The 14,978-nt window shown below is 44.7% G+C and overlaps 1 protein-coding gene across 14 annotated transcripts in view; it reads right to left on the bottom strand.

Moving 5' to 3' along the window:
• Positions 1-14,978, bottom strand: part of CFAP92 (cilia and flagella associated protein 92 (putative)) — a 115,779-nt gene that overhangs the window by 6,109 nt on the left and 94,692 nt on the right. For all 14 annotated transcript variants that reach the window (XM_061618133.1, XM_061618134.1, XM_061618132.1 and 11 more), the window contains 3 exons: positions 8,195-8,407; positions 5,317-5,461; positions 3,857-4,014 (listed from right to left, as the gene is read on the bottom strand). In XM_061618133.1, coding sequence (XP_061474117.1) covers positions 3,857-4,014; positions 5,317-5,461; positions 8,195-8,407 — 516 coding nt within the window. The remainder of the gene's footprint in view (positions 1-3,856; positions 4,015-5,316; positions 5,462-8,194; positions 8,408-14,978) is intronic.

The following is a 14,978-nucleotide window of genomic DNA, read 5'->3' as shown; positions in this document are numbered from 1 at the left end:
AATCCAGAGCCAAAACTGTCTTCAGTACACCAGCTGGGTTGTTTGAGTTTGTAAGTCTACCCATGGGGCTCAGGAACTCACCAAGTTCTTTCCAAAGACTTATCAACACTGTGTTAAGAGGCATGTCAGATTTCACTGTGGCCTACATAGATGACATAGCCATTTTCAGTAAGTCAGTGCCTGAGCATGTACAACACCTGACAGCAGTGTTAGAGGCATTTAAGAAGGCAGTGCTAACCATAAAAGCCAAGAAATGCCAGTTCGGTTTGAATGAAGTGATTTATTTAGGACATAAGGTGGGGTGTGGAAAAATAACCCCCTTATGGAGCAAAGTTGAGGCAATACAATCTTGGCCCATTCCCTTAACTAAAAAGCAAGTAAGGGCATTTTTAGGTGTGGCTGGTTTCTATTGAAAATTTATAAAAGGTTTTGGGGAAATAGCAACCCCATTACATGACCTAACGAAGAAAAAGTGTGCTGAGTGTGTGTTGTGGACTGATAAATGTCAAAAGGCTTCTGACCTTTTAAAGCAAGCATTGTGCCAAGGGCCTGTATTAGTGGCACCAGATTTTGAACAACCTTTTATCGTGGCCACGGATGCATCAGACTTAGTGCTTGGAGTCGTCTTGATGCAGGAGAGGGAAGGCACCAGACATCCGGTGGCATATCTAAGTCGTAAGCTGACATCACGGGAGAAGAACTATTCATCGGTACAGAAGGAATGCCTAGCGGTCATGTGGGGACTGAGCAAGTTGCGCCCATGCATGTGAGGACAAAGATTCACAGTTGTAACGGATCATCGTGCATTGCTGTGGTTAGAGACAATGAGGAACAATAACACCATGTTGCAGAGGTGGTCCTGGGCGTTACAGGAATACCAGGTGGACTTTGTTTTTATAAAAGGCAAGGACAATGTATTGGCTGATGGACTTTCTTTTTTTTTTGTCATTAATTTTTATTCAAATTTTTGAAAGACAAAATAATAATAATAATAATAATTAAACAATAAAATAAAATGTTGACTTCCGATTTGTCGCAGATCAGTTATAGGTCTACAATATATAACAATCCTGTCTCTTATATTATATTATAGAATCACTTTCCTCCAGTAGTTATCTTAATTAATCATCAAATCTCATAAACATTACTTTATTCTTTCCACAAAAAGTCAAAGAGCGGTTTCAATTCCTTGAGAGATATATCTTTCAATTTTTCTCCAAACAAACATGTCGATTAATCCATCTCATTCAAATCTGTTAGGTCCAATAGTTTCAATAACCATTCTTCCATTATCAATATTAATTCCATCTTCCATCTTCAATAGTCCTGTTAAGTCCAGTAGTTTCAGTATCCATTCTTCCATTATCAGTATCCCATAGTAATCTTGCTGTCATAGCCATAGTCATATAATAAGAGTCTGATGGGGATTTCCTTTATCAGAAATATTTCCTTGCCATCAATTCTGAATATGTTGCTGAAATATTGTTGTAAAGTCATATCTCTGTTCTTCTTTTTTACAAAATGCACTGGCTCATCTCTTGAGAATTTTTCCATTGTCACATATCTGTAGTTAATTCCATAGATTTTTTCTATGTCAAGCTCCATCACATCACTCCAGTCCAGAAAGTTATCCAAGACATTGATAACTTTATCACTAATATCTTCATTAATTTCTTCAGAGACAACGTTGAATTCCAAACAGTAAACTTTATTTCTAATATCCGTAAACTCCAGATCTTTTTCCAATTCCACATTTGTTCCAATCTCCAAGGTTTGTATCTTCCCTTTAATTTTTCTTTTCTCATTTCTAATCTCATCAATCTCCTCTCTCACAGAATCCCCTATTTCTTTAAGCTCCTGCGTCATTTTGCTAAATTCAATTTTCATCTCCTGTCTACCCTGTCTCAGGGTTTGTTTCGTTATCTCAATCTCATCCATTATTTTCTGAAACATAATTTCTTCCATGGTCTCAGCCACTTTCCTGGTTGCCATTCTTTAAACCACGAAAACAAAAATTATTTCAGCCACAATTGGGTTAATATTACAGGCTTGCTGACATCAGAGTGTAGACTGTACAGCCTGCCTTATCTCTTATATGTTCAGGAATACAAAACAAATTTAGTTCCCAGCATCAAAACAGTTAGTGGCGTCGTGAACAAGCAGATTCGTCAAAATGAAATAGACCAAAAAGAAAATAGTCCCGGACATATAATACTCCAAAGTTCATAAATCAAATTTATTTATTTTTTTCCCCTTCTCGAAATAGAAATCCCTCTTTCGTTAATATCTTTAGAATGCACTTCCAGGTCAGCTTTTTGCAATAAAAACAAAGATAAGCTTTTTCAATTTCTTTCCTCCTTAATTTCGTGAATAAAAGAGAAGAGTTAAAACTCACCCAGAAATTCTTTATAGCTGATTCATTGACAAATCTCTTTTTGCTGTAACAATTTAAATCAAGTGAAGAAAAAATAGAAAGAAGGATGCTTGCCTGTTAAAGTCCATTTTTCTTTGAAGAAAAGATAAACGTGTTGCTTAATCAGTTAGAGCTTGATGGAAGTCCGTCCGGCATTGCTGGCTGAACTTTCTCTCATAAATTAATGAAATCCAGTCCTCCCAACAAAAACAGGCTTTGTGGTTAATCTCTACGTTTCTCCCTCCCGGGAGAAAATCTTTACCAGTCAAAAAGAACGTTCTGACTGATTTTAGAACTGAAAAAGCTTCTTCTGAGACGAGAGCTCGTCTCACAAAGCAGGCACAGGCGAAGTCATCCTTCCCGGAAGTCCCGGCTGATGGACTTTCAAGGCAGGTGGCCGGGATGACAGTCATGTGACCCAGACGTGGGTATGAAAGGACACTTTACCCCTGAGGGACTCATTAATAATTAACGTGGCGTATTAGTCCTGGATCAGGAGTAATACTTTGCTTTTATTTTGAGGGGAAATGTGATGTTCCTGATTTGTAATGTAAATATGGTAAGTGCTGGTACAATATAAGACATATAGTAAGTGGAGCGAGTGAGGAGGGGGAGTACATGGGCTGTAGAATGCTGGATGATTGGCTGAGCGTTTGAATGGCTGGAAGTATAAATGAGAGGATGACAGTTGAATCGGGGTGGTGTTTTGTGGTGGTATGTTGTTGGTGTGCTGGAGAGGTTGGTGTGGAGAGTATAAGGTGGCTGTTGAGAGAGTGAAATAGGAGTTCTGAGGCAATTATTAAGAAGTAAAGTACATCAGAAAACATATATGAAACCATACGCTTGTCAACAAAGTCTTAAGTAATCTTGTTATTTCTAATGCTTAATAAATATTTCTTGGTTTACTAAAAGCCTGATTCTTCAGCTGGGATACACAATCCAGGGGAGATGGCAGAGTACCCAAGGCTGAACAGTAATTGTATAAAATGGTGGCAGCGGCGGAGGAAAAGAGATTGTATCCAGTACCACAGAGAAACCCAGAGCTGTAAGCTTCAGAGGCAAGAGGCTGCAGGGAGGGTTGGAAATTACCTATACCCATAGACACAAGGTATCGAGATAGCCAGGCAGAGACTAAGGCACAGTCTATACGCTATAAGGGATACAGAGTGTTGGGTAGTGTGGCCTAGCAGGGGGATCTTTTGAGATTGGTGCTAGTGCGGTGAAAGGTAAAAATAAACCTGACATTTCTGACTGGGGGTGACCAGAGGTGGGCTGCACATCATAAGGTGGGCCTAACAGTGGTAAGACATCACTAGTGGTCACAGGCGGGGAAGGACGTCACAAAGACAAATTGGGACCTGTGCCAAATTAGGGCCCCTGGCTGGAGGTTCCCTTTAGGATTGCTGAGTTTGTAGTTTCTAAGATGTAGAACCTGCATTTTACCTGCATTTTAAAGGACAACTTGATTGGTTTATCCTTCAGGAGACCCTGGAGCCGTGCTAGTTGGCTACTGGCTTTTGGTCCACTGGAGATGAGCTCTGTTGCTGGGCAGCATCTATGAACTTTCAGGGCAGTGTTGCACCGTGTATCTGTTAGAGGCTCTTTTGTTCAGACCCATATCAGTTGAAAAATGATAAAACAACAGAACTATGAGAGATTGAGATTTTTAAATATATAGCATTTTTTTCAGGTAAAACCCACTTCTAATAACTAATTCTTAACAATAGTATTTTGCCTAGGTTGTTCTGGCAGTGCCTCTCTCAGCCTGTCTTGCTGCTACAGTTGTTTTAGATCACAGGAGTAGATCTAGCACAACAACATGAATAGAGCAAAACTAGTACAATGTGATAATAAAAGTGTATGGACCAACTGATTTCAGTAACTGCTATCCATACATTTTTATCCTCCTAAATTTTCGTTAGCTCAAACGTTTCTTGCCCAAACCATCAGTTGCATTAGTTTAGGCAAATACATGTCAAAAAGCCTAACAGGAGAGGATCTCATTTACATATAAATATTGCAGTGCTCCTTATTGCAACACTTTAGGACTGTTAGAAGTACATTCCTCTTTCTGCCGGTGCAAAGTTTAGAATATGCAGCCTTTGCAATTTCATTAAAAAGGTTAGCCAGCCTCTCCAAGAATAAAACTATTTGTTTAAGCCATCAGCAGCATATCCCCACATCCACAGCAACATGTTCAGCAACAATGAAAGATCTTCTTCATGCATTACAGCATGTTGTTGAAGCTGTTGCAATCATATGGGGATGGGACCAGCTCTGCAGGTCTTTCCCACAAAATGGTCACCTTCACACATTACAAAAGTGCTGTGGATAACCCCATGGAAAGGCAGCTCCTGCATCATTGCTCTAATGATGTAAAAGGCACTTTGATTTCATGACATATAACATTCCTAGGATGCCCTTTGCACCACGCAGTTGTGTTGACACCCTGATCTCAAATGTGTGGCCTGTATACTTGTAAATAGAGCCAGTGTGGCATAGTGGTTAGAATGTTGGACCTGGGAGACCAGGGTTCAAATCCCCACACAGCCATGAAGCTCACTGGGTAGCTTTGGGCCAGTCACTGCCTCTTAGCCTCAGAGGGAGGCAATGGTAAACCACCTCTGAATACCGGTTATCATGAAAACCCTATTCATAGGGTTGCCATAAGTCAGGATCGATTTGAAGGCAGTCATTTCATTTCATTCATACTTGTAAATTCAACACATACTTTTTTGAGATGCTGGAGTTGTTAAAGCAATGAACTGCAAGTCAAGGTAGCTCTTTAGAACTTGACCAATAAATCCTTCCTTTTTCATATACTGGATTTGTACTTGCAGAAATATTCCATTTCTTAATTATCTAAAGCCACCCTGGAAAAGGGTCTAGAAAGCTGCACATACCTACTCTATGAGTGTCAAGAGGCACGAAGGCACATGGCGGTTTTTTGTAAAGCTCGAAATCAACGTTCCGCTTGTCCCAACTCCATCTGTCCCGGTCCAGCACTGGCTTCATATTGCTGGCATTAAGTAAGTTCTCCTGCCATTTCTAAATGGACATTGCAATCGTTTAGAAAGCACAAAAGGTGTCTTCCTGAAAACTTCCAGGACAATATAAATTTTAAATTGTATACCAGTATGAAAATGTGTCAAATATACCATACTAAAGAACAAGGTAACTTCCATTAAGGAATCTCCTCAAGATGAAAAAAGAAAACCACCACAAAAATACTAGCCTTTTGTGAGCAGAGACACCTCCTCAAAACAGCCTGCAATCAAAAGTATCAGCCAGCTAGTTCTAAGGGTTCACTCTGGCCTTCTGTTTCCCAAACAGGAGGTCCTCATGCCACATAGCAAACATCATTTGAAGCTGAAGGGACTTTCCAAAGCAGTTTGCAAAATGGAATGGGTGACAACTAGTCAAAGCAAAATGTTTAAAAAAAAAAAAAAAAAATCCTGGGTAGGCTCAAGCTGCTGAGCCTGCCTAAAATAGCCCTTTGGATCCCAGTCAATTTAAATGGTAGATAACACTACTAAATACATGCTTCAGTTGATCAATCAGTGAGGAAAAATTTTAATTAGCAGACCTGAGATTAAAAGGTACAACTGAAAACTACTTTTCAACTCATCTTTCAAGCTCCTTGGTATGTGAGATTTCAAACTAAAAGAAACACCCAAACAGCCCTGTCCCCAGGCCCTAATGCTTCCAATGAAGGGATGTAGTGAGTGGAGTCCCCCAAGGATTAGTATTGGGAGCTGCGCTCTCTAACTTGTTCATAAACCATCTAGAGTTTGGGGATAGCCAAGTCTGCTGATAATACCAGATTTTTAAAGGTGATTAAAACAAAATGGGATTGTGAAGAGCTCCAAAAGGATCTTTCCAAACTGAGTGAAGCGGCAGTAAAATAGTAAATACAATTCAGTGTAAACTAGTATAAAGTGATGCAAAAAAATCTTAATTTCACATTTACGTTCATGGGTCTGAACTGGCAGTGCCTGACCAGGAATGAGACCTTGGGTTTGTAGTGAATAGTTTGATGAAGATGTCAACCCAATGTGTGGCCACTGTGAAAAAGGCAAAGTCCATGCTAGCGGTCATTAAGAAAGGAAATGACAATAAAACTGCTGATTTCATGATGCCATTATTCATATTTATGATATGGCCACACTTGGAATACTTTGTACAGTTCTGGTCGCCTCACCTCAAAAAGGATAGTGCAGAGCTGGAAAAGGCTGAGAAAAGGGCAATCAAAACAATCAAGGGGATGGAGGAGCTCCTCAATAAGGAAAGATAACATTGGGGACCTTTTAGTTTATGGAAAAGGTAAGGGGATGTGACAGATGTGCATAAAATTATGCATTGTGTGGAGAAAATGGAAGTTTCCCCCCTCATAATACTTGAACTTGGGGACATCCAATGAAGGAGAATGCTGGAAAATTCAGGGCAGATAAAAGAAAGTACTTCTTCCCACAGCACTTAATTAAACTATGGAATATGCTCCTACAAGAGGTAGTGAGGGCCACCAGCTTGGATGGCTTTATAAGAGGATTAGACAAATACATGGAAGATAACGCTATCAAAGGCAGAATGTCTTTGAATACCAGTTGCTATGAATTGGGGGTTGCTGTTTCCCTTCATTCTTGGGAGACAGGAATGCTTTGGATTCACTGGATCCAAAGTCTGTCCCATTCACTCTCACACACAATCTCCCCACCCCCATGCCAACTTTTCCCTCTCTCTGCCTGTGGAGCACTAATGGCAAAGCAGTGATGGCGGCGGGCCTTTCTGTTATGGCTGGGTGGGCTTCCAAGGGTTGACTTCCCTCTCCACCTGTGGAGAGGGAGATCCATAAAGTCCTATTGTCCCTGCACCTAAAAAACTTAAAAAGATATGAAGGGTGCAATCCTGCATACAGCTAACTAGAGTAAACCCAATGAATACAGCAGGACTTACTTTGTACTGTAAATCTACCAATACTAAAACAGACAGCAGTACTGTATAAAATCCAGCATACATCTGGATTAAGGATAAAAACAAGACACATACTGTTTGTTCAAGGGTGAACATTATGGCTTTTGCCTGGTGCCTAAATGATGATAATAAGATGTACAGTAAAAGCTCAGTTAACAAATCCTCCAGAAGGAAGCTCCTTTTATGGAAGGCTTTTTTTTTTAAAGTGAAACTGACTAGCTTTTTGTTGCTATGGATGAACTTCAAGCCTGTGCCTTTGCTTTAAGGTGAAATTGACAACCCTGTGTCTTTGCTTTGTTATCAATAAAGTGACAAGTATCTGCCTTTGCTTGGCTATGGTGAACTGACAAGCCTGTGTGTTTGCTTTGCATTAAAGAGATCTCTTGCTTTCTCCCAGGGCTGGGGGGGGGAAGGATCCAATACAATTCAGAGGAAGAGAAGGAGTGGGAGTGGGTGGGTACCTGGCAGGCACCCTTTAAAGCTCCTGTTGAAGCTGCCCCTACCATCTACGAGCAGATGTAAGAACCTATCCCTATTCTTTCCATGTTATTCCTACCTCTGGTATCAAAGTTTCTGTTAAAGAAGTAATGTCCAGGAATGCATCTACTTTGTTAACTAAGATATTACTGTACTGTACCAGACCTTCATCAGGGAGACAGGCTTCAAATTTGCATTCATAAAACTCATTGTGTGACCTGGAACACGATCCCTATCTATTAAATCTTCCTCACAGGGTAGTTGTGAGGATGAAATGCCATGCTGAGTAAATTACAGATGTGGCAAGTATGTGGAAATTTAAAATCCAGTTACCTCATGGAGCTCCATCAGTCGTGCTTCATCAGGCATATGAGGATGCAAGTTGGATTCAATGCTGCTCTTAAATCCAGGATAAACAAACCCTTCTGGTGACAGCCACATACTCTTTGATTGGTCAATGGACTCCTTTAGTGCACTATCCTCAACTACTGGGTCAAATATGCCTGATAGATATTCCTGGTTGTAAGCAAACCTCTTATCTGGCTCCTAAAAAAAAGATGAATGTTATGAAATGTTTCTGTCAGAATGAATCTGGGGTTCACCGTAGACCACTAAATTTAAAGGACTGTTTAAAAGATCAAGCCTGAAATGTTTTTCAGTATAATTTTAAAACAAGCTCCTGTATATATTCCTAGTATATGGCTGTAATAATTTAGTTGGATCTAGAGATTATGTTCTATGACCAGAAGACCACCTTCCATTTGTACAAAGGGACTCCAATTCGGCAGAAGCTCCTGCTGAAGGAAGGAGGGAGATGTTTTTCACCTATCTCCCCTGCAGCCCCCACAGACTCAATCAACACACTGTCCTGGAGCCCTTGACTCTCTAAAGCAACTTTTCAGGGGGACTAGAAATGGGTGAAAATCACTTCCTCTTCCCCGTTCTGTTAAAAGAACTCTGCTCATGGGATGTGTGTATCTAACCCCTTCTATCAGGGATAGCCAGAACCCCTTATTATTAGGAACAGCCAGCCTGGTGCCCTCCAGATGCTGTGGACTACAACTCCCATCATCCCTGACCACTGATCATGCTGGATGGGGCTGATGCGAGTTGTAGTCCACCAACCTTCCAATAGGCACTATATTGGCTACCTCTACCTTATATGGACAGTAAGAGAGGTGCAATATAACAAATTATTAAAGACTGTCTTGCTTATCAGTATCATTGTTTTCCTGCATAAATATACTATAACAATCTATTTATCTATTAAATTTATATCTCACTCTTCCTCCCAAAAGAAAAAATTATGAACACCTACCTTGTGTAAGCGTAAGAGTTCTCTTGACCTAATCCTAATTCTGTCATATAGACTTGAAAAAGCTACATCAGAATTCTGAATGCACAATGCTATGCATGGTGGTGCTTGTGAAGGATTTAGTTTAGGGGCCTTCCCTTTTAGGAAAAAGGTAAAAGAATTCTAAATATGAATTAACCTGACTGATGCAGACCTTCCAACTGCCTCAGTCTATGTTCTTTTCCAGTGGTGGAGAAATTGAGTGAAAGACACCAACGAAACAGATATAAGATGAAGTAATACAAGAATTTATTAAAAAGATAACTCTCATACAAGAAATTTAAACCCCTCAAGAATATAGTGATAATGATAAAGAAACAGATATGATAGTCAGAAATGATTATATTTGATCTAACCTAATCTAATAACTCCTACTTAAACCCTTCAATCTACTCAATGCTGTAAGGCCATACTCACACGCACAGCAAAAGATGTTAAGTTTTCCAGATAATGGGACCCCCTCTCTCTCTGCAAGTAGCAGACACTGAAAGGACGTTTTCCAAAACTAAGTACCCATGTATTACAGATTTTAGACATCTTTGAATCCTGCCCCCAACACCCATGATATCACCTGATATCATCTGATGTCCAAAAAACAATGATTGGCCTATCTAGAATTTTGGGGGTCTTGTCTCCATTTCCTCCCCTTGTTCCCCTTGTTTTCCATTCATGCCCAACTTTCACTTCCCTGTTCTTGTGGTTAATTGAACCAGACAGGCTTGGATCTTAATTTATCAAACTCCCCCTCCCATATTTAAATCACGTCTGAAATTTCTTCCTTTATATTTTGTGCAGGGCCCTGTAAATTTATTCTAGTTTGAAACTACCATACTTTCCTTTTTTCATAGGCTCAAGCCTTTGCGTCATTTAGTAGGCCGAAGTTCTCTGGGGTTGTCAACCCAGGGCATGATTGTACAAGTTATTCTGGGCATCTGGCACTTTCACTTCCTGTTACAAACAGTTTTGGAAAGCTCTCATTTTGTAGCTATATTCACACCCTTCACCCAGAATCCTTTTATTTCACAGTTACTGGCCAAGCCAAATTATGGGGTTCAACGTTCCTACACCTAGACTTGGCCAGATCTCTGTAAGTTTGTAGCCAATACAGTAGGGCTCTGCTTTTTGGCGTTCCGCTAATACGGTGTGGATTGAAGATCAAACCAGTCACAATGTGCCTTTAAGCTGAACCATCTTCCAGGGCAAGGCCCTAAGTCTCTTCAATGCTATGAAGGTTGAGAGACGCAAGGAAGCTGCTGAGGATAAATTCGAAGCTAGCAGAGGTTGGTTTGATAGGTTTAAGGAAAGAAGCCATCTCCACAACATCAAGGTGCAGGGTGAAGCGGCTAGTGCTGATGCAGTAGCTGCAGAAAGTTATCCACGTGAGCTTGCAAAGATGGTCGAAGATGGTGGATATACTAAGCAGCAGATTTTCAACGTGGATGAAACTGGCCTATATTGGAAGAAGATGCTGTCTCGGACGTTTATTACCAAAGAGGAGAAGTCAATGCCTGGCTTCAAAGCTGCAAAATAGGCTAACTCTCTTGTTAGAGGCTAATGCAGCTGGTGATTGCAAGTTAAAACCTATGATGATTTATGTCAGCTCTTCACGGAGACAGCAGTGTCGGTGGGGGTGCAGGCAGGGCTGGAGATTCCTTGGTAATTTCCAGGCCGTAAGTCCTCAGCCGGCAGCTTGGCTACAAATCTGCCAGGCTAGCAAGGAGGAAGCAAGATAAGGGCAAAGGCCATTCACAGCTTACGTGCCAAGCCAGAAATCCAGAAGAGACGTCAGTGAAGGTCCAGGTCTAGTTTGCCGAGAGATCAGTCCAAGTCAAGGTTCAGGGAATAGGAAAACACACAGTGGTCACGCCTGACGTTGTAGTCAGCAACAAGCTGAAGCCAAGGTTTGACTTTTAAGGAGCAGGTTTGTCAGCAGGTGTGAGCCATCAGCGTTTTGGCCTTAAGTGGACAGGCCTGCCCCTCTTCTGCCTGACCTTCTGTTGTCTACGTTCTGCAGGTGAGGGGGGAGTATCCTGTTCACTGTCTGCGTCTGGCTGAAGGACTTCAGCTGTGTCTGGGGTGCTCTGCAGCTGAGGGGGAGAAGGAGCTGGGTTCTCAGGAGTTTCCTCCGTTTCTCCTTCTGGATCTGCTGCTTCTGGGTCTCCTGTTGTTACTCCCGAGTCATCCTCGTCTGATGAGTCCTCTGACGGGGCCATGACACTATCCCCCTCCCCATGACCAACCCGCCACCTCCCACCTGGACCCAGCTTATCCGGGTAGTGCTGGTGGAATCGACGGACCAGACGAGGGGCATGCACCTGCGCAGCATCTTCCCACGAGCGTTCCTCTGGGCCGTACCCCTGCCAGTCTATGAGATACTGGAGGCGGCCACGATGCCTCCGGGAGTCCAGGATCTGTGCCACTTCGAATTCCTCTTCCCCATTGACTTGTATTGGCGGCGGGGGGCATGGCTTACTACTCAAGGGGTGAGGTGGGAGAGAGGGAGTCAGCAGTGATCTATAGAAGACAGGGTGAATGCAGAAGGATGTAGGCAGTTAGAGCCGGAACGCCACTGGGTTAATCTGCTGGGTGATACAGAAGGGACCTACGTTCCGAGCCTCCAGCTTTTGAGACGGACGTTGCGAACGCAGGAACTTGGTCGAGAGCCATACCCGGTCCCCTACTTTCAGCGGCGGGCCTGGTTGGTGATGGCGGTCCGCAAAGCGCTTATACGAGACCTTTGCCTGCTCCAGCTGTTCCTTCAGGACTGCCTGCAGGGCCTGCAACTCCTGCAGCATGACATCCACAGTGGGGACCAGCAAAGGGGGTCGCACTGAGGGGAAGAACCGGGGGTGGTAGCCGTAGGAGGCACAGAACGGGGTCTGGCATGTGGAGGCATGAACGGAATTATTATATGCGAACTCAGCCAGAGGTAACAGATCCACCCAATTGTCCTGTTGGAAACAGGTGTAACACCGCAGGTATTGTTCTACGGTGGCGTTGGTGCGTTCAGTTTGTCCATCTGATTGAGGATGGTGGGCGGAGGACAAGTGGATCTGGACATTCAGGGCCCGAAACAGTGCCTGCCAGAACCGGGCAGTGAACTGGGCTCCTTGGTCAGATATCAGGTGGTCAGGGAGGCCATGCAAACAGAAAACCTGGGTCAAAAACAGTTGAGCAGTTTCTGGGGCAGGGTGTCAGGCCCAGGATGAGACTCAGGAACCAGACCAGGGGTTGTAAGTAATTCAGTTTTTATTAGAGTAATGCCCAAACAAAGACTGCGTCTTCTCATGAAGCAGTACAGAAATACAGGTCCTGCGGCATTGAGAGAAAGTTGACAGAGCAAGGAGCTGCTTCCCGCTTGTTCTTTAAGAAGGGGCCAAACGGGCGCGCAACCTTTCGCTCCTCCTTAACTGCCCCTCAGGTACTACCCGCCTTCCCCCCCTTCTCTCTTGTCTTTTCAGATGTCTTCGTGTGCGCGGCGAAGGGAGAAGCATCGGCCCCTCCTCTTCTGAAGTTTCCGATTCCAGTATGGGGGATGGGGGGGGCTGATGGTAAACTGCCTCGCAGCTTTTCTGCCTTGGGCAGCCCTCCCTCTTCTCCCTCCTGTTCTGAGCTTTGGAGAAGGGGAGGCGTGGGAATGTCCAGGGACGATTCTGAAACTCCAAAGCTCTCAGGCTCTCCGTTGCTAAGCAACCCTATCTCTGGCATTTCCTCTGCTTCGTCTTCGCTCCACTCGGGCGAAGTTGCTCCCCCTCCTCCCTGCCATCCGTCTGAATCCCCTTCTTCCAACCCCCCGGGACCCCAACTCTGCCTCCCGACACAGAGGATAGTCCGGCACAGGGGAGGAAATGGGCCATCTTGGTGAACAGGTCTACGACCACGAGGATGGTGGTCATTCCCCTGGAGGCCGGTAAGTCTGTGATAAAATCCAGGGAGACCGAGCCCCAGGGCCCTGGGGGGGTAGGCAGCGGGAGCAGGAGCCCAGGTGGCTTTCCGGGGTGTCTCTTGGCTCGCTGGCAGGTATCACAGGCAGCTACATAGTCCTTGACGTCCGCTTGGACCCGGGGCCACCAGAAATCCCGTAGGACCAGGTGGAGGGTTTTATAGGTTCCAAAATGACCTGCAGGCTGGCTGTAATGGCAGAGTTGGAGCACCTCTCCCCGCAGAGCTCCCGGGGGAACGTACAAACGGTTCCGGTGGTACAAGAGGTCATTTTGCAAGGAAAACGGGCTGTCCAGGGTGGGCATTCCTGACTGGAGCTCTCGCTGCTGTGCCAGGGCGTATGGGTCCTTTTGCTGCTGTTCCTGCATCCAGTCCAGTAGGGGTTGTGGCTGGTGGGTAGCTGCGAAGTTCTCTGGGCGGAGGATTGGGCAAAGGGGGTGATCGAACTGCTCAGCTCGGTATTCCGGCTTGCGAGAGAGCGCATCTGCTTGTGTGTTTCGGCGGCCGGGGAGGTAGGTGACCGTGAACTGGAACCGGGAGAAAAACAGGGACCACCGGATCTGGCGTTGGTTAAGCTGTCGGGGGCTTTGCAGGTGCTCCAGATTTCAATGGTCCGTTCGTACCTGTACCGGATGGTGTGCCCCTTCCAAGAGATGACGCCAGGTCTCGAAGGCTACTTTTATGGCCAGTAACTCCTTCTCCCAAATGGTGTAGCTCTGTTCCAAAGAATTGAGTTTCCGGGAGTGGAACGCACAGGGGAGCAGGGACTGCTTGTTCCCCACCGGCTGTAGTAGGACCGCTGCCACGGCCTTATCGGATGCATCGGCCTCTACTATGTAAGGTCTGGTGGGGTCAGGTTGCTGGAGGATGGGTTCAGACGTAAAGGCTTGTTGGAGGCGCCGGAATGCCTGTTGAGCGGCCTCCGTCCAAGCAAACTTCTCTTTGCCTCGAAGCAGGTCCGATATGGGTGTTGTTAGTTTGGAGAAGTGGGAGATGAACCGGCGGTAATAGTTGGCGAAGCCCAAGAAGTGCTGCACATCTTTGTGGCTTTGAGGAGCTGCCCATTGGAGGATGGTCTCAATTTTGGCTGGGTCCATCTGGATACCCGAGGGAAAGATCCGATGGCCTAGGAAATCCATGGTAGTGAGGTCAAATGCACATTTTTCTAGCTTGGCGAAGAGGCGGTTCTCCCGCAGGTGCTACAGCACCACTTGAACGTGCTCCTTATGTTCCGAGGGGTTCCATGAGTAGATCAGGATGTTATCCAAGTAAATCACCAGGAAGCGGTCTAGGAGGTCCCGGAAAATGTCGTTCATGAAGTGCTGAAAGACGGCAGGGGCATTGCACAAGCCAAAAGGCATCACTGTGTACTCAAAATGTCTACAACGGGTGTGAAAGGCCGTCTTCCACTCATCTCCCTCCCGCATACGCACCAGGTTATAGGCCCCTCTCAGGTCCAGTTTGGTGAAAATGCAAGCGCTCCGCAGCCGCTCTAGTAGTTCTGGGATTGGGGCAAAGAGTACCGATTCCGAACTGTAATCTGGTTGAGGGTTCAGTAGTCATTACAAAGCCGGAGTTCTCCACATTTCTTTTTTACGAATAGTACAGGGGCAGCTGCAGGTGACGTGGAGGGGCGAATGAAACCTCCACGCAGGTTCTTGTCTAGGAACTCTCTGAGGGCTGCCAGTTCAGGTTCCGACAGGGAGTAAATCCGGCCCACAGGAATCTTGGCTCCGGGGAGCAAGTCAATGGGGCAGTCATAAGGACGATGGGGCAGCAACTGGTCTGCCTCTTGCGTCCCAAAAACATCCTGGAACTCCC

This window comes from Rhineura floridana, chromosome 3 (assembly GCF_030035675.1).
Source record: "Rhineura floridana isolate rRhiFlo1 chromosome 3, rRhiFlo1.hap2, whole genome shotgun sequence".
Classification (NCBI taxonomy): domain Eukaryota; kingdom Metazoa; phylum Chordata; class Lepidosauria; order Squamata; family Rhineuridae; genus Rhineura; species Rhineura floridana.
The sequence above is the reverse complement of the archived record's forward strand: the minus strand, read 5'-3'. Positions and strand labels throughout refer to the sequence as shown.